This window comes from Tupaia chinensis, unplaced genomic scaffold (genome assembly GCF_000334495.1).
Source record: "Tupaia chinensis unplaced genomic scaffold, TupChi_1.0 Scaffold000495_1, whole genome shotgun sequence".
NCBI classification, from domain to species: Eukaryota; Metazoa; Chordata; class Mammalia; order Scandentia; family Tupaiidae; genus Tupaia; species Tupaia belangeri.
In genome coordinates, this window is record NW_006160007.1 from 2380362 (window position 1) to 2406802 (window position 26441).

Here is a 26441-nt window from a genome sequence, read left to right on the forward strand (position 1 = left end):
GCTTGCTAATCGCTACTTTAAATCTCAGCTTAAACATCATACCCTCAGAGGAGTGGCTTCTAGGCTCCACTACATGCTATGTGCTCCTGAAGTCCCCCCTTATCACCTCAGTCACACTTGTAAGTGACAGAAACACAAGATCCTGTAAGTTCCAGCAGGACAGTTCTATGTTGTTCTATGCTGGTGTCTCCTGCACTCAGCACATATCTTGGCACATACAAAGTAGGCTAGTTCAGGGACCTGCAGATGGTGTAGTGGTTATGTTGCTGGACTCCCACATGGATGACCAGGGTTCAAGTCCCGGACCCAGTGGTTTGAAAATCACTCTGGGTGCATGTGTGTGTGCCCAAGATCCCAAGAAGAGAAGGGATTGAGGCATGGTCATCCTTCCTGGGGGGGTGATTTCTCACTTTTCCTCTCACTGTCTCTGTCTCTGGTGAGCACATGCACCATAAGGCAAAAACCTCTTTAAAAAAGTAAAAATATAAAACAAAGTAAGCTAGTTCAAAAAGTTACGTTGTCTACCTTTTCTCTCTATGGCAGTCAGTGAGGGTAAAAACAGACACCCTTGACTTCCCAAGGTAATCCTTGAATTAGATCATGGCTCTCGCCCTGCTCTCCATCTTGCAGGCCCCTGACAGCCTTCTGAGACTCAAGCCTCTCCTGATGGTGAACATCCAGCAAGTCTGTTACCTTGCAGCCTCTGAAGGCTGAGAGAGGCATCTGAGAAAGGAGACTGGTGGAGGACAGGGGCCTTTAGAAGGTCCCATTAGAGGAATACCTGAGCTGGGTAGTCAAAGAGCCACTGTTCTCTTGGCTTCTCTTCATAGGCAGTGACACCTTCTGTCATCTCATGCCTCACAGTAGCCTTCATGTGAGCAAGCACGTGGTTCAGCCACATTTCCACCTGAAAGGAGAGCTGTGGGTCAGATACCAGGTGCCGAGGGAGCTTCGCCCACTGCTACATGTTTTCTTCCACTCAGGGAGGGAAGAAAATGGAGCCTAGGCATGGTGAGCACCCTAGGCAGCCACTAGAACGCTCAAGGAGATGTTTTATTTGTGTAATCCGGGATAGTGGTAAGTGAGAACTAGGTTTAATCAAAAATAGGCTCATGTGTCCATTTGGAACATGCAGGCACAGTAAGGAGATCAGGGGCTGGTACCCAGAGTGCATATAAGGTGTAAATAAGTCAGTGGATTCTTGTAGACTTGTCCACACTGAGTATGGAGATGTAGTCAGGACCATGCTTCCCAACTAAACGCTTGCTTACTCTGAAAAGAACACATTCTGAATTAAACCCTAGGGCCACACTCATATAACTGAGAACTTTGGGTTATCTTCTGGTACTAGAATTGCTTTCTAAAATACATATGGAAAAGGTGGAATCCTATAAAAGATCCCTTTTTTTTTTTTTCTCCTGGGTTTTACTCTACACTAGATTAGAACTCCCAGGGACAACGCTTTTCTGGATCACCTAGGATAATGGGCAAAGAAAGGCTTGTATTTTAGTGGTGGTGCTGAAGAGTGGGAGGTGGTGTAAGAAGGGCAGAGTCCCATGATCTGTGTTTTTTTGGATAGGACATGGGAGATCTGGAGTTAGTAGTTCCAGGACAGAGTATATTTGGCTGTCGAATGGAAAGGGCTGTGGAAGGAAGTGAGTCTGAGCTGTATTTGTGTAGAGAGGGGATATCTCAGTCAATTTCAAAGGCCATTTTCTCAGTGTTCCAGACTCCCCTGCAAGGTGCTCCAGGGGTTGCCATGCTACCGTCTCCTGGTGCAACTAATCATTTTAAAGTCCTTTTCTTGTTGACTTGGGAAGTTGTTTATGTACATTTTATTTCTCTCTGCACAGGTCTTTGGTTAAGGAAGAGATATGAATGTTGACATGTGTCCTTCCCAGAGAGAGGACAGCAGGGCACTAGAGGCTGCTCCAATGTCAGTTCGAGTCAAGGGAAGCTGGCTGCATCAGAGCATGGACAGCAGCTCCAGCCCAAGGCCAGAGAGACGTTTCCCAAAGGTGATGCTGACCACGTTTGAGCGCAGACACTTGAGCAGGATGGGCAGAAAGAGAGAAGGATGATCACGTCACCTGCCCACTGCAGTCACAGGGCTCGCTGAAGGCCACATACTCTTCTTCTTTGCTGTACATGCCAAGACTTGTCTTGGTTGGCTTTTCACTGGCATCTAACTGGAACTGCATCTTGGCCATGTTGTCGAAGAGTTTGGAAAGGTGACGTTGAACCTGAAGGGAAGGGATACATACCACAGAGTTAGAAAATGTGTCCAGGAAGTGGCTTATTAGAACTGTTTAGGGGCCTTCCTTATGACAGTCCTTGTAAAAGACAGAACGATGGATACCAAGCATTTAGAAGGAAGTTTATGGGAATGACAGTGATATGAAGATGGGAAGAACTGAACTGGCCAAAGGAGAAATGGGAATTGGGCATTAGCCACAAACCAATGAAGCCAAATAGTTTGATAAGTTTCTGCATGATCTGCTATAGATAGGATAAGATTGGAAACAAAAGTGATGGTTAATTCATAAACCTTCTTCTTAAGCAAACACCACTGTGCAACAGGAGATAAGCAAAGGCCAGCTGGCAGCAGAATGCTAATCCACCAGAGTCTGGAGAGTCAGGAGTGGTGGCAACAGTGGTCTATGACACAAGTCACACATGTTGGAATCTCTTCAGTGCAGCAGGTAAACACCAGGAGGGCCTGAAGCAAGGGCAAGCATGGTCACAGAGAGCTGAAGGCCTGGCTGAGCTGGGCTGCACACTAGTGTGACGCTGCAGGATGCAGAGCTCCTTCACAGTGATGCCCAGGACAGAGAGGCTGAGAGTCCTCAGGTGAGGAAAATAGTAGGCCGAAAGAGAAGCAAAGAAAAGCCGCCCTCTGGGAGAGCTTCTTGAATAAATACAAAGTGCCCTCAGGCTGATGGTACCCTGAGTTCTGATACTAAATTTAGAACAACCAGTTCTCCAGCTTAGGAGATGAGGGGAAAAAAAAGAGTATTTAGGTAAACTATGAGAGTACTCTAAGAGACACCACCCATACTGATTAAGGACAAAGACTGAAGGAATAGACTTTCCTTTAATCAAGAACAGATAGATAGTGGATCCAAATAAAGAAATGAACAAAGCAAGCAAAAACAAAACCAAGCAAAAACAAAACCAAAAACACAACCAACATGGGACATAAGAAAGTATCATAAAACATAAAATTTTTATTTTTTTCTGTTTTAACTGGTAGAGGATGTATGCACTTGCCAGAGAGAGAGAGAGAGAAAGCACTTCCTCACCAAAATGATGTAGTCACAGTGCAATCCTTTCTTCCATTTTCAAGTTAATAGTAATTAAGAGGTAAAATATTCTTCCTATTTTATGTATATACACACATATATATACATATATATATATATACACACACACATATATTTTTTTCAATAAAAGAAACAATGTGAAATGTATCACCTCATTGTTCTTTCAATTAAATAAAAGAAACAAGAACTCTATAAAATACAAGATTAAGGATGAGTTGGCAGAGGTAGAGAGAGAAAGTGAACGAGCTAACAATGACGACACAGTTTATAACAGTGGTCAAGGGCTGAACTGACACAGTATATGCAAACTTGAGAAAGTTTGGAAGAATGCCAAGGAAGAGAACTAAAAGATAAAAATAAGATTAAAGACAAGATAATATATGTAGCTCATGGAAATATGAAGAACCTGAAAGAAAAAAAAATATCCAGATAAATAGAATAGAAATATAGAGGAGAGGGTCTTCAAAAAGTTCATGGAAATGGATATTATTTCAAAAGATTTTTGTACCAAACTAAACATGTGCTTTAATTCCATTTTTCATGGACTTTTTGAAGCCTCTTTACTTAAAATATACTGAAGGCTAGCTCTGTAATGCAGTGGCTAAGCACCGTGCATTGATAGCCAGATCGCACATGGCCAGACACGGTTCCAGTACCAGCCTTGGTGGCTTGAAAAACATGCCATGAGTGTGTGTACACATGCCTGAAATCCTGATGAGATACAGAATCATGGATATGGAAGGAATTAGGAGTTATTCTCTCTCTGGCAAGTGTGTGCATCCTCTAGCAATTAAAAAAAGAAGAAGAAAAAACATGCTGGAAGAAAACTTTTTCAAGTTAACAGAAGCTTTGGTCTTCTGATAAGAAAAACAATCTCATCACGTGTCAGGAAAATTAACAACATAAAGCAAGTATCTAAACATACGCAAACATTTTAAAATTTAAATTTTTATCTTTATAAGGATTCAGATAGAAAGAAACTAGGCTAAATAGAAAAGTTAAAATGAATAAAAAAGAGGTAGGCCTCAAATGACTTCAATGTAACAACAAACAGCAGAGTGATGTCTGCATGGATTGGGGGCAAATAGCTGTGACCCGTGAATTCTAAACTTGACCACTCAGTCACTCACATATGAAACTAGAGAGTCACAGATATGGAAGGAATTAGGAATTATTCTACCATGCTTCATCCCTTAGGGTGTGTGTGTGTGTGGAGGAGGGTGGCTACTCAAAGACTTACTCAAACTAAATGAGAAACAAAACAAAATATACATTTGAAAATGAGCACATTGTGTATAAAATGAATATGAAGTCTGGTAATGATCTTACCCCTTTTGCATATAAAATTAATTGAAAATATGGTTATAAAATAGAATGCTAATGTAATAAGTATTTGAACCTGACTATGCCTGGGCTATTTTGGATGTTTCAATCTATAGGGGAAAAAAGAAAGACTATAAACATTGTGTATAATCTTTCTTTAGTCATTTTTTTCCCCAAGGTTTTTACTATAGGGCATGTGCACTTAATGGAGAGAGAGAGAGAGAGACAGTGAAAGGGAAAGTGAGAAATCACCCTTTAGAGGAGATGACCAAGCTATAATCCCTTCTCTTCCATTCTCTTCCTGAAAATTTGGGCATGTACACACACATCCCCAGCATGATTTTCAAGCAGTCAGGTCCAGGACTCGAACTGCAGTCAGCCTTGTGAGAGCCCAGCACCTTAACCACTATGCCATCTGCTGGCACCTCTTTAGTACTTTCAAAAATTTCTTCAGAGCAAAGAGAGAGCAAGAAAAGTACCCCTGACAGAGACCTCATATCACAATCCACCCCAGCCTCAGCTAGATTAGACCATGGGTATGCATATGTACCCCTGGTAAGAACTGAGATGCCTTCGGATATAAACCAAGGCTCTGCTAAAGATGCTCCCAGCCATGTCTGTAGTGATAGAAAAGGTAGAACTCCTAGGGAGAGACACTTGACAATATTTAACAAGGACCTCCCCATGTGGGCCCAGTTGCATTAGCACTGCACCACCTAGTACTCTGCTTCTTATCCACAAACCAAAAACATAATTTCAATAAGTTAGAAAGGATATGTTGGGACCAGCAGATGGCATAGCGGTTATGTCACTGAACTCCCACATGGCCAACTGTGGTTTGAGTCCTGGACCAGGTGTGGCTTCAAACTCATGCCAGGCATGTGTGCATGCATGCCCAAAATCCCAGGAGGTCTCTCGACGAGAGACATGGAATCAAAGGCCATCCATCTCCCCGGAGGGGTAATTTCTCACTTTCTCTCTCAGCGTCTCTATCTCTCTCTTCAATGAGTGGACATACCTCAAAGCAAAAACCTCTAAAAAAAGTAAAAAAAGAAAGGGTACGTTGAAGATAGAAAATGGTCAAGGGTAAAAATTCATTTAAGTGACTTCTGAACATAGTATCTTGACTGTATATCCTCAGTCTAAAGAAAAATAAAAGAAATAATAACAAATCTTGAACTCATGTTAAGGTGAAAAAGGAAGACAGCTAAGAGAACATACAGTAGAGACATCATCCCTTTCCTATAGCAGTCATTTTGAGACTCAGACTCCATGGTTGATAGCAGTGGTTCTCAAAGCTTGATGCCCAGACCAGTAGTGTCACTAGGGAAATTCTTAGAAATGCAAATTCTCCAGCTCCACCCAGACTTATCAACTCAGAAACTTTGGGAATGAGACTGCGGAACCTGAATTTTAACAACTTTCTGGATGATTCTGACACACTCTCAAGTTTGAGAAAACCACTATCCAATAGTGCTATGTACCAACAGTGCTTCAACTAGATGCTTTAATATGCAAAAACACAGCAGGTTTCTGCTTGTTTGTTTTGTGTTTGTATTTTTTTCTTTATTTTCTTAATTTTTTCTTAACATTCAATCACTGTATACTTTCACAGTACACAAAATGAATTTTCCCAGTATGAATAAACTGTATATTAGTCAAATTCAAAGGTATTACTATACATATTATCACAAACTGATAATTTTTCCATTTTTGTGTTCATTAAATGTTTTCCCCTTGATTCCCTCTTTGTACCCACTCTGTGTTCATTGCAGCATTATTCACAATTGTTAAGACATGGAATCAACCCTAACCGTCCAAGAATAGATGAATGGATTGAAAAAATACAGCACATATGGAATATTATTTAGCCATAAAAACAATGAGACCCTGGCTTTTGATAGAAAGTAGACTAATATGACTTCTCCTGTTTTACAAAGCAGGAAAGTTAGTTGCAAAAAAGTGGTATGTTCAAGATAATATAGCCAATAAATGGCTAGAACCAGAGGCTAAACCCTAAATATTTGACTTCTCACATATGTTTCTTTCATTAACCTACCTCAGTTGTCTGGTTAATATGACTTCCAATCTTAACTCCCCGTGTAAATTTTAGCTATCACTTTTGGCCACTATTGAATAGATCTCTCTTCAGAAACATATTGAAGACATTCTCTGTAAATGCTTGACCCCTTCCACTCTTGCCTTCCTCAAAGCCCCTCCCTCCACTTCTACCTTAGGGAACAGCCATGACTGGACTGGTAGGCATTCTCAGTACTGTAGTGGTAAGAATGAAGCAAGCTCTGAGGCTAACAATGATCCAACATACTTCAAAATATACACTGCCAGAGAGAGGAGGCATAACATCGTGTTCCCAGCAGGAGGGAGCTCTGGGTCTTCTCACAGGGGCTCCTCTGGCTTACCTGCTGTGGAGCTGTGCCGTTGGAAAGGATATCTAATAAATCCGAAGAGGAGAGAAAGTAAAACCGAGGGAAGGCGAGCCTTTTGGTATCCAAGTACTCTGCCAGGGCCTTTTCACACAGGCACAATCTGGGGGCACAGAACACAGTTTCCTAATTAAGGATGATTAGACCCATAAGGACCCATAGACTACCTAAATGCAAGATATATACAATCTGTGCATAAATCAGCACAAGAAACAGTTAAGATATTTGCAGACACATATCAGCATAAACACCTCTAATAACACCCCATGTTACCCAAACATACAGGCAAGGTAGAGGACGTGCACAGATACACTTACCAACTCACTCACTTCGGCAGTTAAATAAAGATGTCAGAGACAGAAGGGAAAGCAAACATTGCCCCCTCCATTACCAGTGGGGCAGCAAATGGACCATTACCTGCTCTGAATGTCCTCCAGCTTTTCGTAAAGCCCTGGCCCGTTGGTGGCTTCCACTACATTTGGAGTTTTCTGAGCATTATAAGCTAGCTCCTTAAAGTCAATGTCTATGCCTTCAAATCTTTTAGAATCCTTCAAAGAAAAATAGGGAAATATACTATCACTCTCCCCAAATCCAAGATGCTCCCCTCATGGAGCCAGTCAGAAGCAAAAACCCAATCTGGGGTTGTTCAGTCCAACCATGAGCCTCAAAGAATGAAACAACCTTGGTTTGAAACAACAGTTCTCAACATTTCTATTTCAGAATCCCTTTACCTCTTAAAAAATCACTAAGGAGTCCCAAGAGATTTTGTTTATTTAGGAAATATCTATCATGTCATATCTATTTTCTGTACTAGAGGTTAAACTTGTTTTAGAAAATAATAAAAAATTCAGTAATCCATTTTTAAAATAACAACAATAAACCCATTTTGTTACTATACATTTTTTACCTAAAATACTGAGTTGTTGGAAAAGTCATGGCACAGTTTTGCATAGAAAAATGGAAAAATATGTCATGACTTTTCTGATGACCTAATAAGTACATTTTCCAAAATAAACCAAAAAAATAGAGAAAAAGATGGCATTGTTTCATTTTTTTCCTTTGAATCTGTTTAGCATCTGACTGAATAGTAATACAATAGTATTTTCATATCTGTTTCTTCATCTAATTTATTGTGATAGCATGTCAGATAGTCTTTGGAGAACTCTACTGTATGCCCAAGGAAGAATGAGAGTAAAGAGGATGAGGGGCATCTTAGCATGTTTATTATTTTAAAAAATCATTTTATTTAACTTTATATATTTATTTGTTTTAATTTGACCATAGAGGGTCAGAGAAAGAGAGAGAGAGAGAGAGAGAGAGAGAGAAAGCAAGCTGCTAGGTCAGGGATTTGAACCACTGTTAGCCATGTGGGAGTACAGCGCTTTTAATTACTTCGCCACCTGCTGGTCTTCTTAGTATGATTATTAAGATAGTTTTCAACTTGAGGATCCCTGAAAAGGTCTCAGGACTTTCCCACTCCCAGGCATAAAATACATGATTTCTATGTTGAGTGATAATGGATCCAGTTGAGCAAAAGTTGACGTAACCAATGTAAGTCTCTCTTCAGCAAACATACTACTATGATAAACAAAATTAATTTGATATCATTATTTCCCCCAAATACGTACCCCCTCAAAGTGTTGTTGAAATGACTGAGAAACTAAAAATGTATAAAGCACTTACATCTAATACCCACACCTGATCAGAACTTGTCATATTACTATTTCATAACAACAATTGAGTGGTATGTGCTATGTGTATTGTTTCAGTGAACTTTCTGAAGGAGTCACTGGCATTAGATCCAACTCACATACGGTGAATCCAAAGCTCTGAGAGGTCAAGTAACTTGTCCAACATCCCATAGTGCATGGGGAGAGTGAAAACTTAAGCCCAGGCCTGCTGTCCCTGTGCTCTGTGATCCACAATCATCTCTCAAGAATATCTACAAACAGGAGTGCCTGACAAGAGTAAATTATGATTTCTCTAGGTGATATTTTGTTTTGATTAAAAAGGAAATAGTGGGCTGGCCCATGGCCTAGTGGTTAAAGGAACTGGATTCCACATGGCCAATAGTGAGTTCAAATCCTGGCCCCAGTGGCTTGAAAAACATGCCAGATATATGTGTGTGCATTCCCCAAATCCCAAAAGGATGGGGAAGTAGAGGAGAAAGGATTGTGGGGTGATCATGACCCATCAAGGGTGTTTTCTCTCTCTCCTTCTTTCTTTGTATCTCTCTGGTGAGTGAACATGCCCTCTGGCAAGTAAAAATAGTACCAAGATCATTGAAGTAACACAAATATCTGGCCTAAAGGTCTCAATGAAAAGAAATTAATAGGGGCCAGCCTGTGGCGTGGTGGTTGAAGTGGCTGAATACTACATGGCTGACTACATAGTTCAAGTCTCAGGTCCAGTGGTTTAAGAGACACACCAGGTATGTAGGCATGCATGCTCAAAATCCTGAGCGGAGAGAGAGATGGAAGAGACAGGATTATGGCATGATCATTCCCTGTGAAGGGCTGGGGGATGCTTTCTCAATTTCCCTCTTTGTCTCTCCCTAGCTTGCACACACACTTTGGCAAATTACAAGAAAATAAAAAAAAAAAGCTAAATAGAACATTGCAATTACACTGAAAAAAATTATGTAAAAATAAGTATATATGTGAACAAAACTTGGGAAATATTCAAAGTAAATGAAAATAGCTACTAGTTAGGATGTAAGCTTGTGACTAATTTTATTATGTTTTGAAATTGTTATGTGCTAATACAAAGAAAAAACATAGATTTACATATTTTGTACACAAATCTGTAGCACTGTTTAGAAGTTAATGATACAAATTCTTTAATATTTTTAATCAAAAGTTTTCAAAGTTTCCTTTGAAGTTGCTACAAATATCTCTACCTATGTTTTTCCCCTTTCTAAGCAAGCCTGTACTTCTTCGCTCATTAGCATGTGAGATGTATAAAATCTAGCTTATTCAGTTTGGTTTAATTGCAACTGCTATGACAGAATTGTCTGCTATTATTTATCATTGCAAATATAAGTACTTTGTGAGAGGCAATAGGTAATGCACATTAATGGGGACTAATTAAAAGGGGCAATCAAACAATAGAGCAGATAATAATGAGAAGACCACATTTTTTTTTTTTTGAGAGGTTTTTGCTATAGGGCATGTGGGTTTGCCTGAAAGACAGAGAGACAGAAAGTGAGAAATCACTCCCTAGTGGGGATGGCCATGCTGCAGTCCTCTCTCTTCCATTCTCTTCTTGAGATTTTGGGCACGCATGCACACGTGCCCAGTGTGAGTTTAAGCCACTGGTTCCGGGACTTGAACTGCGGTCGACTACGTGGGAGTCCAGCAACATAGCCATTACACCAACTGCTGGTCCCTACCACTTTTTTTTTTTGACAATCCACTGTGCAGTAATTCCATGAGCTCTGGTGCTCAGTGTGCTGGAATAAGCCAGAGGTTTACAGACTGGTTCCCTGCTGGGAAGGTACTTATGTGAGCCTGGAAACAAGGCTCACTTTTGGTTGGTACCTGCATTTTTTTTAATTAAAAAAAATTTTTTAGAGAGCATATATATATATACCACTTTTTTTTTTTGACAATCCACTGTGCAGTAATTCCATGAGCTCTGGTGCTCAGTGTGCTGGAATAAGCCAGAGGTTTACAGACTGGTTCCCTGCTGGGAAGGTACTTATGTGAGCCTGGAAACAAGGCTCACTTTTGGTTGGTACCTGCATTTTTTTTAATTAAAAAAAATTTTTTAGAGAGCATATATATATATATATACACACACATGCACCCAGAGAGACAGAGAGAAACAGAAAGACCGAAAGTGAGAAATCACCCCCCATAGCACATGCACCCAGGGAGTATGGCATGCCACAATTCCTTCTACTCCATTCTCTTTCTGGGATTTTGGGTTCTTTCTGGGATTTTGGGCATGCACACACATGTGCCCTCCATGAGTTTCAAGCTGCCAGGTCTGGGATTCAAGCTGCAGTCGCCTACATGAGAGTCCAGTGATGTAACCATTATGTCATCTGCTGGTCCCCAATACCTGCATTTTAATGACCTGCAGAGCAACCCAAGAGGAGCTGATCCCAAACTATAGTAGCTAATATTTTCAATTTCCTTTCTTGTATAGACTTTAATAAAACAAAATAAAATAAAACAAAAACAAAACAAAAACCATGTTCCCATTTCTTTTTCCTTCACATCTTGATGACAAACTGGTGTATTTTACTTTCTCTCCCTTCCTCTGACTTTTAGTGGTGGGTAAGGCCAGCATTTGTGGGAGGCCCTTAAATGAAACTGAAGCAGAGAGGCAGAAAAGGCAAGAGTCTAGACAGTGCAGGAACCAGGTGATCCCTGGACCTGGTTTGGAGAATAGAGGGAGCAAGATTTCTTTAGTGTGTACCTGGGGTAACTGAGCCCGAATATCTTCAGATCCAATGAATATACTCTCCAGGTGAGACCATGTACGCTGCACCTCAAACCAGATAGAGATGACAGCATCTGCAGTGGACAGCTTCTTCTGCCAGCCTGACACTTCCTCCAAGAAGAAAGCAACATACTTGGACATTATCAAGTTCTGAAGTTGGACTTGATTATCTTCCAGAACCTCTATGAGGTCCTCGTCAGACCGCAGCAGGGGAACATTGGTCCTCGAGTGGGGCTCATACTGGAATTCCATGCCGGCCCAGGTGGTCTGTAGCTCCTTTAAGGTCTTCTCCATACCCATCTCCTTCACTGCTTTGTCCACAATACCTCGGACCTCATCCTCAAAATGATGCAGCTGGAGCTGCAGGAGGTGTGCCAGGGTGGTGTCCTTGTCCATGGTGAAGGTCACTCCTGTGGCCTGCATCAGTTGCTTCCAGTGCCTCTCCCTGATGGCTGGATTCTGTAGCTCAGCTACTGCCCTCAGGGAGGTGAGGGTGTTCAACACAGTGCTTTCCAGACCTGTGAATGCATCCCAGGCTCTGACCTCCTTGTCGAGGTTGCGGATATGCCGGGCAAACCTTTTGCACTCCAAGTCCATGGCTTCCACGTTGATATCTCTCCACTTGGTGGTTTCCCAGGCATGGATACTGGAAGTCACCATCCCAATAGTGTCCCACAGTTCCTTCAACTGGCATACCTCCTTCCTGCACTGCTTCAGCTGCTTATAGTCAGGGACGTTGACCTCAAACAGGCTGGCAGACTCAGAAATGGAAGCCATGGTAGATTCCATCTGCTGGATCTCGATGTGCCTGGCATCCAGCAATTGATGAGGGTCAGTGCTATCAAACCTACAAAACACAACGTGATCCCTTTGTAAGCACAGTGCCCAGGGGTCTATTTTTGAGAACTACCCAAGAAATACAGCTGACATCTTTAAATGATTACTATTTCAAAAAGAACAGTAATTTTCACCAAAGCCTCTAATCCCAGGAAGAATAAACACTCGAGGAGGTTGAGGTGAGGTGAGCATTGCAAGAAGGGAAACTGAATCATGCTTGGATCTTTTCTTTATGTCTGAGAATGTTACTCCTCATCATCCACCTACCTGCCTTCTCCATTCAGGTATAGAGGGGAACTCTCCCTTATTCAAGCCTCTTTCAAACTCTGTCTTAAATTTAGTTGTTGGTTTCCAGACCACTTGACACAACAGGACATTGTGACACTGCTTCAGAAGCTGAAACACCTAAACCCCTTCCAGGAAATCAGTGATAGGCAGTCATTAAGCAAGAGAGCCAGTGCTTAGAAGTCTAGCCCTGGGACAAGCAGTTGGCATAATGGCTATGTTGCTGGATTCCCATGTAGTCATCCATGGTTCCAGTCCCAGACCCAGTGGCTTGAACTCACACTGAGTGCATGTGTGTGTATGCCCAAGATAAAGAGGAGAATGGGGGAGAAAGGATTGCGACGTGGCTATCCCCCCTGGAGGGGGGGGTGATTTCTCGCTTTCTGAGGTTTTTCTGATGAGCACACATGCCCTATAGCAAAACACGTGGCTATCCCTCCTGGAGGGGGGGTTATTTCTCGCTTTCTGAGGTCTTTCTGATGAGCACACATGCCCTATAGCAAAAAACTCAAAAAAAATTTTTTTTAAAAGAAGTCTAACCCTGAGCCACATGGACATTGCTCCCTCTAGGGAAGTGACGGGTGCTCAGCCTTGGCTGCATGTTGGGATCTTCTAAAAGCTTTAAAAGATCCTCATGGCCAGGGAACCAGCAGTTAGTGTAATGGCTATGTCGCTGGACTCCCACGTAGTAAACCGCGGTTCGCGTCCTGGACCCGGTGGCTTAAAACTCACACCGGGCACATGTGCGTGCGTGCCCAAGATCCCTAGAGGAGAATGGAGGAGAAGGGATTGCGGCGTGACCATCCCCCCTGGGGAGTGATTTCTCGCTTTCTGTCTGTATGTCTCTCTCTGTCTGTCTGGCGAGCGCACGCACCCTATAGTGAAAACCTCTCAAAAAAAAAAAAAAAGATCCTCATGGCCAGACTGTTTCTCAGATCAATTAAATTGGAATTGCCAGGGGTGGGGCCCAGGCTACCAAACTCCCTACGTGATTCCAATGTGCCAGGTAGAACATTGCCCATACTACAACTCAAGCTGGTGGCTGCATCAGCTTCAGACAACAGTGATATGAGCTGGTGAAACACTGTTAGTGGCCACGAGGACAGTGCTGAACTCTTGCCAAGGCCCTTGGGGTGATTTCTCGCTTTCTGTCTCTCTGTCTCTCTCTGTCTTTCTGGCGAGCGCATGTGCCCTATAGCAAAAACCTCTATAAAAAAAAAAAAAGAAGTAATTTCTCACTTTGCAGTTACAGTTCACATTTCCTCAACTTCCTCTCTCCCAGACTTAAAAGGCACAGATCCATTTGGAGATTGTTACTGGTCCTCATACATACTCTCAGGGTCTTCATAGCTTCTCCTTCTCCCCCATACAACCCTGCATGTCAGAGAACTCACACAGCCAGATAACATAGCCCTGGTTAGGAGTATCTATAACCAAAGTGCTCAAAAAGTCTTTGATTTTTCTCCAGTGGTTCCCGTTTCCTACTCCTTCCACATCATTAAATTCAGATTTTCTTCTTTCTGTGATTATAAGGCAAGACACTGTTTCTTACTCCTTCCACATCATTAAATTCAGGTTTTCTTCTTTCTGTGATTATAAGGCAAGACATTGGAAATGAATTAAGTGAGAATAGTACTTTTTTCTTTCTTTCTTTTTTTTTTTTTCCTTTTTTTTAGATTTCTGCCATAGGGTATGTGTGCTTGCCTGAGAGAGACAGAGAAACAGAGAGAGGAGAAAAGTAAGAAATTAGCTCCTGGGGGGATGGCCATGTTACAGTCCCTTCTCCTCCATTCTTTCAGGATTTGGGGCACACACGCACACATGCTTGGTGTGATTCTCAAGCCAGTGGGTCCAGGACTCGAATCATGGTCAGTCATGTAGGAATTCAGCACCTCAACTACCATGCCACCTCCTGGCCCCCAAATAGTACATTTTCTAAAAAATCAGAGGAGAGTATCATACACATGAACATCCTATTTCTCATCGTCAAGATGAAAGTTGAGAGGAAATAACTAATCAGTGAATTGGTCATTGTCTCTTCTCTATGAGGTGCATACGTGTGTGTGCCTGCATATGTGTATGTGTGTGTGTGTTTCTATCTGTGCTTCTATTTCCTATATATGACGCATGTATGTGTGTGAATGTAGACTGGCAGGGCACAGAGAGAAGGAAAAATGGAAGAGAATGACACAATGACACACACATGCCTTTATTCCAATTCCCTGTGTCTCCATTGTTTTGAGAAATATTCGACTTGATGGATGGAAAGTAATACCAATTAAAGTCATTTACCTGAACTGCTTACCACTTAAGCCTAATTACCATGCAACACAATAACAGTTATGCATACCATTAAATTAGTGTCAGATTAACTCTGCTGCTTGCTATGTTTGATTCTCTCTTGGTCCATCTGAGTTGTTTTTGGCCCCCGTGCTACGGTTACAGGTTTACGTGTGAAGTGAATGAGAGTGGGCATCATGTGCATGTCTGCAGGTCTTTGGCCTTCAAGGATTTCAGAACGGAACATGAGATTGGGGTTCTCTGAGTTTAAGTGGGTCCTCTGTCTCTATCGGCAAGAGCTTTCTCCCCTGCGAGGGGCAGTTGGACTTGGTTATATTCCAGAACTTCTATGCGGTCCTCATCATACCACAGAAAGAAGAAAAGTAACATCCTCATGACAATTGGGCCAAGCAGGAACAATCACCAGGCATGAGTGCTTCTTCTACTCATTCTTTATTTCCAAAGTGGATGTGTACTTTTCATCATGACTTGAGTAAAGTTAGAATGTAAATTTAGCTTCTTGGTTAACATCTATAAAATCCAGAAAATGCCAAAAGCCCACATACTGTTTGATTGATTAATGGAGTATGATTCAGGAACAACCTATTAGGTAAGATGTGAGCTATTAAGTGTTTGGTGTGTACGCAGAAGATAATACATGATCTTGCCAACTATGCTATTCTCAGCACATATGGACATCATTAAATCAGTACTGGTTCCTCAAATATTTGTAAGAGGTAAGCATTTATCAAACCTATTCCAAATTTTGTTCACTCTGTGGCATGATTTTTTTTTTATACTTTAAATTTACGAAGTCATTTCCTATAGCTGAACACACATAAAAATTAATTTGGCGTAAGTTTTAGAAAGAACCTCGGAACAGGGGACAGGTAGCTGTCTTCCCATTTCGACACTTCAATGCAAACTCTCGTAGTTTTCATAGACCTGATTCATGTGTCTAATAAACTTCAAGCAGTTCTCCACTCCCTGGGGGAATGATACAGTCTAAGAACCAAAAAGTAATAGGAAAGGGCATACTGAATCTTTGAAATTGAAGTAATAATGTGAAAAGTATTTTAATCTAAAAGAGAAATGCCTGGAAAGTCTGAATGAATAAAATGATGATTAAGAGACATGAAAATATGGTGCTCGTGTGTGTGATCTTGGAGAAATGATTGATTCAGGCCTGACCCAGATATGAGCTGAGAGAGAGGACTTAAATTCATTCTCAGGGAGCTAGACACTGGTAAATGTTAACCGTGGAACCATGTCTGATACACAGTGAACCATGGCGCACCTCTGCTTGATACACCCCAGGGATCATAAAACTCAATGAGTCCACCGCTGAACTTGGGATCCCCTAGTCCTTTACATTGCATGCTCACCAGTCTAGGTGGACAGTAGGACAATCCCACCTTCCACCTACCTGTCCAAATTACAAGATGAAAAGCTATTCGGGACTTTCCTTTTCTCTCATCCTCTCTTATCAATCAATCCTAGTGATCCTCTCTCCTAAATATCTCTCAGATCCATTTTCCTCATTCCATTATCTCTGCCATTGCTTTACTTTAAGCCTCACCACTCCTCACCTGGGTTGTGATAATCACTCTCACATTGAACACCTGGCCTTGAGTCTGTCTTGTTTCATTCTCTTCTCAGAGAAAATGGTAGTTAAAGTAGTAGTTATATTATGTTCTCATGCTTAGACTTCTCAGTCACTGCTTATGGTCAAAACCTGGTTGCAAGACCAGCAGGTGGTATAGTGCTGGATTTCCACATGGTTGACTGGTTCATAATCCCAGACCCAGCAGCTTGAAACTCATGCCAAGCAAGTGTGTGTGTGTGTGTGTGTGTGTGTGTGTGTGTGCCCCCAAATCCCTAGAGAAGAAAGGAGGAGAAAAGATTGTGACGTGGTCATCACTCTGGGGGTGGGGGATGATTTCTTACTTTCTATCTCTCTGTCTCTGTTTTTTCCAGTGAGTGTATGTGCCCTATAGCAAAAATCTTTCAAAAAAAACAAAACCTAAACCTGATTGCATGAACTTCTCCATTCTCATCTCCCACCTTCTGTATCCCAGCCATACACACATGCAATTCTGCAGCTGTTTCTTACATTTTTATCCTTCTCTGCCTTGTCTGTGCTTACTTCTTTGCCCAGCATATCCTTGATTTCTGCTCATTTTCTCCCCCTAAAATTACTCACATTTGCCATTGACTCAAGCATCCTCTTCTATAAGGGTTGTGAATTTTCTCCCCACTGGGAGTCAAAAGTGGTCCTTAGTAGACATGACTTAGTACCCATTTTTGAAATTGTCCTTGAGGCTCTTAGTCCTCGAGGTCAGAGAATGTGTATTATTTCAAAATCCTGGCACCTACATCATTTTCTCCCCCCAACTCTACTATTGAGAACACAACCTCATCTACTCCATGGAAGCTTACAACATGAATAGCTGGAAGAAGAGGGTCAAGATGAACAAATCTTAGGATAGTGACATGTATCTGGGAAATTATATTCTTTTGCTCTAGCAATTGAAGGGACAGCAGATATTTTGCCAGCAGGACAAATGCCCCTTTTCCCTTGCTTCTGCTGCACTGGACCATGTGAAAAGCTTTATTTTCTCTAGCTCCACCCAAAGGGAGGCTGTCTTCAAGAAGGCTCTCCTAGCCATTCACAGAATCAAGTTGCCAACTGAAAACATTGAGGTGTCCACTGAGCTGGAGCCCACAGAGATAAACTGTATTAGCTAAGAAATTCCAGGGTTACCTTGGTCTTGATATGGGTAAAGAAACTGTGTATCATGGCATCGTTCCTTAAGGTTACGAAGACTGCTCAAATGCAGTAAGAAAAAGCAAGAGATGCTGCCAGAGAGCTTGCTGCAGGGGAGCAGCTCTCTCTCTCGTAGAAGACATAAGTAAATAAACTCATAAAGAGTCTTGATTTTGGTTCTGGCTTGATTCAGAAGTGTAGTCTCCAACTATCTTTTACAGTTTGAAGTCTATGTCAGAGGCATTTGCAAATATTTGTAGATGGAGTGCTGTATCTTTGCTGTGCATGAGGATCACAAAGGTTTTGAATCAGATTAGACTGTATAGAGAAGTAGAGAGTGGAGAGGCTGGCTGGTAGCATAGTGGTTAAAGGTACTGGATTCCTACATGGCCAACTGTGTTTTAAGCCCCAAACCTGGCAGCTTGCTTTTTCACTTTCTCACTTTTTCTCTCTCTCTTTCTCTGTCCCTCTCTGGTCAAATTGAAATAAACAAAGAAATAAATAAATGAATAAAGTTAAATGAAAAAAAATTTTTTTTAAATGCAGAGAGTATAATGGTGGATACCAGAAGCTGGAAAGCAGAGAGTGTTGGGGGGGATGGAGAAAACTTGCTTAATAGAAACAAGAGTGCATGTCAACATGAAAATGGCGTATAGAATAGTACAACGCAGTAAAGAACATGGGTAACAATTTAATATGTATTTCCAAATTTCCAGTGGAGCCAATTTCAAATGAGAGAAGCACAAAGTAAAGATAAATGTTGGAGATAGTGAATGTTTTCTCCCCTTGATTTGATTATTACACATTGCATACGTACTTTAAAAACTACTTTACCCCACATAGATGTACTATGATTATATGCAAACTAGAAATTATATTAAAAACTATTGAGAGAGAGAAAGAGAGCTGCCAGAAGCATAGAACATTTCTTTCATTCAAGGAGGAGAATTAGTCATCAATTTTAAGAGTTGCAGAAACTCTTTGAATCTGAGTATATTACTTAGCCCATTACTCCAAAGTGTGAAAGCTCAGCTACGAATATGCTAATATGGCTTAGAGTTAAGAACTAAAGGAGGGGCACTAGCAAGTGGCATAATAATTAAGATGCTGGACTCCCACATGGCCAACCAAGGTTCAAGTCCTAGATGCAGCAGCTTGAAATTCACACCCGGCACATATGCATGTGTGCCTAAAATCCCAAGGGGAGAACAGAGAAGAAGGGATTGCAGGATTGCAGTGAAACCATGCCCTCAGGGGGTGATTTCTCACTTTCCCACTCTCTGTCTCTCTTTGTCTTGCTCCAACATGCACACATGTCCTGTGGAAAAAAAAACTAAAATAAAAAAAAATTTTAAACAGAACTAAAGGATGAAGCAAAATTTTACTTGGACATGGAGAAGAAGCCTCAACTCAAGAATCTTACCTTACACAGCATCTGTCAGACTGCAAATGCTTAACAAGACACTCATTTTCTTTTTCTCCTCAAAGACAAGAACATTAAAAACTGAACTGAACCTGTGTAATCTAATCAGTAACAGAGATTTGCATTCACAGAGGAATACACTAGGATTTCAATTTAGAATTTAATAAATGATTTAGAAGTGAAGGAATCACAATTGAACTTATTTGCCACACATAGTACTTACAAATTGTAAACACTCTAGCGCACCAAGCAAAGAAATGATGCAAAAGACCTGGGTTGGTGCCCACTAAGATTTCCTTTTAGCAATAAATCCTCTATTCTGTGGTAGTCCTAATGGTTTTCTCAAAAAGAGAAACACATCAAAATTACAGTAACGTTTGGTTTTCTACATTGCTGTGAGCAGTTCTTTTCAAAGCATTCTTTTCCAGATTCATCTGCATGTCAAATTAACAGATGTGAATTTGGAAAGCCCAGCTAAGAGTAGCTATATGCTCAAAGTCAGCAGATAAAAGTTCTAAGAAAGAAAAACTAATGCTGCTATCAAATAAAAATAAATTTTAAAAACCAATAGCTGACCAGTGATACAAATGCAATGTAACTATGAATGAGAACTACCAGATTTCTAAGAGACATACAAAAGCACCAATATTTTTGTTGCTATTCAAGCAGTTGTAGAGGTATCTTTGAGAAGATATTTCTTCAAACATGTTTGGGATTCTTATTTTGAAAATTTCCTAACAGATGATTGATGCAAAGGTATTGGTGACATTGTTTATTCTTGGCTGTCTTTGGTGTGGTTGATGTTAACTAGTATTATCTCACATTAGAACCTATCTCTGTCATCAGCTTTGAGTCTGAAAGATTGATGTTCAATTTCAAAAATTCAATTACATGCCCAGGGGAGAGCCAAAAGAATAGGCTTCATAAGGTTGCCAAGTGACATGGTGGTTATAGCGCTAGACTTCCACATGACCGACTGTAGTTCAAATCCTGTACCTAGAGGCTTGCTTTCTTGGTCTCCCTCTCTCTTTCTCACTCTCTGGTCAAATTGAATAATAATAATAATAATAACAGTAATAGTAATAATAATAAATACAATTAAATGAATAATTCTAAAAAGAAAATACAACATATTTAGCTTTAAAAAAGAGAGAGAATAAGCTTCAGATCCCGAAAATGTCCCTAAAGGACTTCAACAAATATTTTGAGCAACAGATGTTTCTTTGGAAGCAGGGCATGGCTCCTAAGGCAATTATTCTAAAGAAAAACAGACTCGTTGATTCACTGGAAGTTATACACTCTGACATGATTAATGAAGAGGAAATGAGTCATTTCCCTTTAAAGAGGCAGTTCTCAAACTTGGCTGTACACTGGAACCAATGGGGAACTTTACAAAATGCTGATGTACAGGTCAAGCCTGAGAGAGTGTGATTTAATTGGTCTTCAGGACAGACTGGATGTTGGAAGTCTTAGAATCTCCCTGGTGATTCTAGCATGTAGCTGAAATGGCGGCACACTGCTTTAGAATCATGTTAATATGTGTATATCTTAGGTGTAGTTCACACACCTGTTCTTCCCTGTCTCTAAATATATTTATCTTGTTCTCTCTAGCTCCAACTATAATGCTTGGTAGGTACAACTGCTCAATAAGTGTTTGATGAATGAATGATGGAAAAGGTCCTTACGGTGTTCCAGGCTGGATAAGCAGCATTTCACTTTCACTTGCCTGGGACAGAGAGGCTTCCCTTGATGTGAGATGCTTAGTGCTGAAACCAGGAGAGTCCCAGCCACACCAGGATGTCTGGTCAGGCCAGGCACCATGCTAAATCCTCGCAAGAATTATATGTGCAATGGAATACTATTTATCCTTTAAAAAGGATTAAATCCTGTCATTTGAGGTAAAATGGGTGAACCTAGAGGACATCATCGTAAGTGAAATAAGCTAGGCACAGAAAAAGAAATTCCACCTGTTCTCACTTTTATGTGGAAATTTTTTTTTTTAATGACCTCAAAGAAGTAGCAAGTTGAAGAATGATGGCTAGAAGATGGGATGGACATGGAGTGGAAAAGAATAGGAGATAGCAATTAAAAGAAATTACAGATAGATAAAAAGAACAATTTCGGGAGATAGTGATTAATAGAAATTACAGATAGATAAAAAGAACAATTTCTAGTGTAATAAAATACAGCAGGATGAATGCAGTTAACAACAATTTACTGCATATCTCAGAGTAATTAAAAAAGGGGAGTTTTTTGAGAGCTTTTTTCTATAGGGCACGTGCACTCGCCAGAAAGACAGAGAGAGATAGAGAGACAGAAAGCGAGAAATCACCCCCCGGGGGGGATGGCCATGCCGCAATCCCTTCTTCTCCTTTCTTCTCTCAGGATCTTGGGAATACACGCACATGTGCCCGGCATGAGTTTAAGCCATTGGGTCCGGGACTCGAACCACAGTTGACTACGTGGGAGTTCAGCGACATAGCCATTATGCTAACTGCTGGTCCTCAAAAGAGGATTTTGACTGTTTCCAACATGAAGTAATGACAGAGTTAAAATGCTGAATATACTAATCACTCTGATTTAATCAATACACATTGTATGCCCGTACTGCAACATCATACGGTACCCCCAAAATATGCACAATTATTATGTTAATAAAAATTATCTCTTTAATCCTAACACCCACTTGATGAGGTGGATACTATTATTATCTGCATATTATGGATGCAGAAACTGAAGCATAAAGGTGTTAAGTAACTTGCTGTGACTTAGGCAGTAACTCGTAGATCTGAATTTAGACCCAAGCAGCCTGAATCTGGAGTTCGTGTATTTATGCCTTATGCATGTGTGTCCCCTTAGAATCCTGGGAGGAGAATGAAGGGCAAGGGCATGCAGCATGGCCATCCTCCATGGAGGGTGATTTCTCACTTTCCTTCTCTCCTCTCTCTCTGTTTGTCTCTCTCTGGTGAGTACAGGTGCCCTATAGCAAAACAAAACAAAACAAAAAACCACAAAAAAAAAAAACCCAAAAAGAACAACAACAAAATTCCCTCACTCCTTACATGGATGGGGCATTTTCCAATTTGGATATCTTTAAGTCTGTCTACCAAAAAACTGTAGAGGAGACCCAGCAAGAAACTTAGCCCAGGTAACGAGAAAATAAACCGTGGAGCGCCAGTGAGGAGAGGGCAACCAGTGCAGCTGGCACATTAAGACAGGACCATTCAGAACCAGTTTGTCCTGCTTGTTGGGATTTTCTGTGCTGAGAGGTGCAGTAGAAGCAGATCCCTGGAAGACCTCAACCAGGGGAAGAAGCCTGAGACAGGAAGTGTGCACACAGCATGGGTGCATGTGAAAGCTGTTGTCTATCCTACAGTTGCTTTGTTCATGTGAAGACTTGGAAGGGAAGTGTCTGAGACCTACCAAGCAGAGAAAAAAGACCCTGAAGTGAATCTTCACCTGAATTCTCTCATGAGGCTATCAAGATGCCTTCTGAAATTACTTAAATGTCTTGCCACTTTTTAAAACCAAAAGAACATGGGGCCAACAGGTGGCAACGTGGTTCCATCTCTGGACTTCAACGTGGCTGACCGTGGTTTAAGTCTTGGATCCAGCGGCTTGAAAATCATGCCCTGTGCATGTGCATGCATGCCTAAGATCCCAGGAGGAGTGTGGAGGAGAAGAAATGGCAGTGTGGTCATCTCCGCTGGGGGTGATTTCTCACTTTCCCTCTCACTGTCTCTGTGTCTCTCCAGAAGCACATGTGCACCTGTGTCCTATGACAATAACCTCAAAAACAAACAAACAAAACCCAAAAGGACAGAACTCTGAGAATTTAGCATGCTAAATATTTATAAAATCCTAATAATTTTACTACATACAATCCGTTTGTAAAGTTAGGGACACAAAAAGCTGCTAGATTTTTGTTTAGTTTTGTTTTTAAGGCAAGGCATTTTTTGCACTATATTTGGCCATTTCGTTACAAGTCCTGATAGGACTGTCCACACGAGCACCACCTTCTCACCAAAGGACCTAAATGGAAGGGACAGCTGCTAATGGTTTTCATCTGCTGAAAGAATACACAAGCTCAACAGAAAGCTCATGGATGAATCAAAGATTGCTATGTTTAAGGGAAACACACTCACTACTGTGAGGCAGCAGTGGTGACTTTGGTCCATACCTGAAGGGGGCCTCTTTGTGGAATCGCTCCCAGAAAAGCTGCTGCTCAACATCAAAGGCAGTGCACCTCTGGCGGAGGAGGCTCACTTCATTTGCCTGTAGTGGGGCCACCTGCTGTCTCACAGTAACAGCCATCTTTTTTATGTTGTTCCATTTCTCAGGCAGCTCCTGCAAAAAAGACCACGGTGTGTCAGACCTACGACTTATGGTCAGACCTATTCTCTCCTCCCCCATAGTCAAGAAGCCAGAGAGTACTAAGATAATTTCATGTGTGCTACTAGGTCATACTGTGATATGGTGGTGCATTCACCCGTTCCCTACAACCTCCCTCCTCTAAGCCACTCTTCCTTGGCTTACCTCTGTGATTGCCTGCTCTTTGAACTATCACCTACTTCTTACTCAACACTGTCCTTGTCCTCAACCTCTGACCCAGTAATGGTTGCCCTTTTCTATATTCCTCAGAAGTACTTGGTTATTTTCTTTTATGCCTCACATTTCCTCATAAACCATCTTAACATTCCTTACATCTGAAGGTTTTTTTCCCTGTGAATAAAAAAGCTGGCTCACCTAATTGTGAGAAAAATAATCTCCAAGAATATTAATACTCTCAAATATCTCTAGCATTACATATTTATTTATTTTCAGAATGTGCTAGACATTACTCATATGCTACACATTGCAGTTTCAAAACATGGACTTGAGTCATCGCCAAATCCAGTTTTTCATTTACTACAACCAACCTCACCCCACTCTGAAATCCTAAAAATTCCCTCTATTTTTCTTTTTTGAATAAAGAACACAAACACAGAAGCTTGGCACTAACCTCCAGCTGCTTGAACACTGTTTCCGGCAATTCTTGCTCATAGGTCTTCAGCAATTCAATAGTTTGCTTTAAGGGCTCAAACATCTCATCGGTGCTGCTCTGCCGCTCTTTAAGAGCCATAAGGTGTCCCATAACTTCAACCAATCCTTTGAAATCTCCTTTTTCGACCTTCTTGAGTAAGCCACTCTCAGTACTTTTTATAAATTCTTCAAGGTCGGCCAAGCTAATCAACACAAATACAACATGAGGAGCCTCTTCTTCTCCTCAAAAGGAATACTCATTTATTTTTTTGACAACAATAGCTATTACTATGAAAATCTTACCTTGTGTCCGGCACTCTGCTAAACACACTGCATAGATTATGCCCTGGTATGAAGAATATGCCCTTCCTCACTAGTGTCAAGGTTATGCAAAACAAAGATTGAGACCTATCCCATGATTCAGAAGACAGGACCCCTAATGTAGCCCATAATCCTGCGTAGGCTCCTGGACCAGAAAAAAAGGTATTATTGGGACAACCAGTGAGCTTAGCATAAGTTCTGTAGATCAATAACTAGTTCTGAATCAATATTAACTTCCTGGCTTTGGTAGTTGTATTATGGTCATATATGACATTACCATTTGTTAAGAAAACTTTTTGTATTATTTTTTTATTCGAAACGATGCCTGAAATTATTCCAAAATTAGAAGTGTAAAAGAAAAGAAAAAAGAAAGAAAAAAAAACATAGTCTCTAGAGTAACATAAATTTGGGTTTGACTTTGACACTTATTAGATATGTGATCACAGCCAAGTCATTTAACATTTAAGGCTCTGTTTCATGGAAAGTGCATGGCAAATGCATACTATGGGGAAAAAACTATTCACGGATTTCAAAATGTTTTTTGCACCAAAATAACCTTGTATTTTAATTTATTTTTTCCCTCTGAACTTGTTGAAGTCTCCTCATAAGACTGGAAAAATTATTTATCTCTTACTGGTTATTATAAGAGTTAAATGGGATCATTCTTAATTCAATGAATATTTATTGATCATCTTTTTCCAGGTCATATGGAAAGAATGATAAATAAGATTAACAAAGACTCTCCCTTAGGAAGCTTACATTCTAGTGAGAAAAATAAAAAGGAAATAAATCAATGAAATGAATTATATGGTAATGAGTACCAATGAAAAAAGTCATAATAAGGAGATAGAGATTAAAATAGGACTGTTTTCTAGGGCGTGGTCAGGAAGGTGATATTGAGCAGAAAAATAAATTATGTAAAAGAGTGAGTCACTAAAAGAAATGGGAGAAGAGTGTTCCAGGTAAAGGGAATAGAATGATTAAAGGCACTGGAGCTGAATAAAGTTTGGTTTGTTTGAAGTGAAGAAAAGTCAGGGTGGCAGAAGCATAAGGAGAACAGAAAGAAACAGGAAGGGAAACAGGGTCAGAGCCAGATAATACAGAGCCTCATTGGATGTGCCAATAAGTCCAGATGTTATTTTAAGTGTGAGGATTCTGAGCAGAAGAATGCATGATCAGATTTATATTTCCAAAAGTAGCTGTAGCTGGAGGAGAACAGATTTTAGCTGACAGTAATGTTGCCAGTGATGATGGCGCTGGTGGTGGAGAGACAAGAATGGCCGGTGAAAGGGCAAGTTGAGAGTATTGTGGTTGCTCAGGCTTTGACCTGGATGGTAGAGATGAGGAGTCATATTCAAGGTAATTTTGCTTGCAGAGCCAATGGAACTCACTGGTGCATTGGGTGAGAGGTGTAAGGGGATGAGAGAAATCAGTGATCCTGGCAAGAGGGTAAATCATGGTGATGACTAAAGATAAGAGGAAGAACTAGGCAAGGTTAGTTTCTTTGTGGGGAAAGGCAGAAGAATAGGTCTTAAGCATTTTAGGCTTATGATGCCTCATAGGCAGTAGACACTAAGGAAGACTATTATTAGCTAAATTTGAGTCTGGAGCTCCTGATACGTAGGGCTTAAAATATAAATTTGGCAGTTATTAGCACATAGATTTTAAAAAGCATTAGCCTGAATATCACTTGGAAAATGCATGAAAATAGAGAAGAAAGTCCAGGATTGAGATCTCAGGAGTTTTCATATTTTGAGGCCCAGAAGTGGAGATGAGGTCAGCAAAGAAGACCAAGAAGGCACAGCCAGTGAGACACACAGAAAACTAGAAAAATGACAAGTCCTAAAAGCCACATGAAGAAACTGCTGGGAAGGAAAGGACAATCAGCTTAGAGGTAAAAGTAAGATGAAGACTGTAGATACTAGAGATAGTAAGGGTAGGGACTAGAAGGTGGTTAACAAAGGGAG

The 26441-nt window shown here is 40.8% G+C and overlaps 1 protein-coding gene across 1 annotated transcript in view; it reads right to left on the reverse strand.

Annotated features, from left to right (window-relative positions):
* Positions 1-26441, reverse strand: part of DNAH9 (dynein axonemal heavy chain 9) — a gene marked incomplete at its 5' end in the record, with an annotated part of 330910 nt that overhangs the window by 301340 nt on the left and 3129 nt on the right. Inside the window, 7 exon segments of the mRNA XM_014590899.1 lie at positions 782-907; positions 2091-2243; positions 7067-7193; positions 7508-7638; positions 11516-12386; positions 23312-23478; positions 24134-24396. Of these exon segments, the coding sequence (XP_014446385.1) occupies positions 782-907; positions 2091-2243; positions 7067-7193; positions 7508-7638; positions 11516-12386; positions 23312-23478; positions 24134-24396 (1838 nt within the window).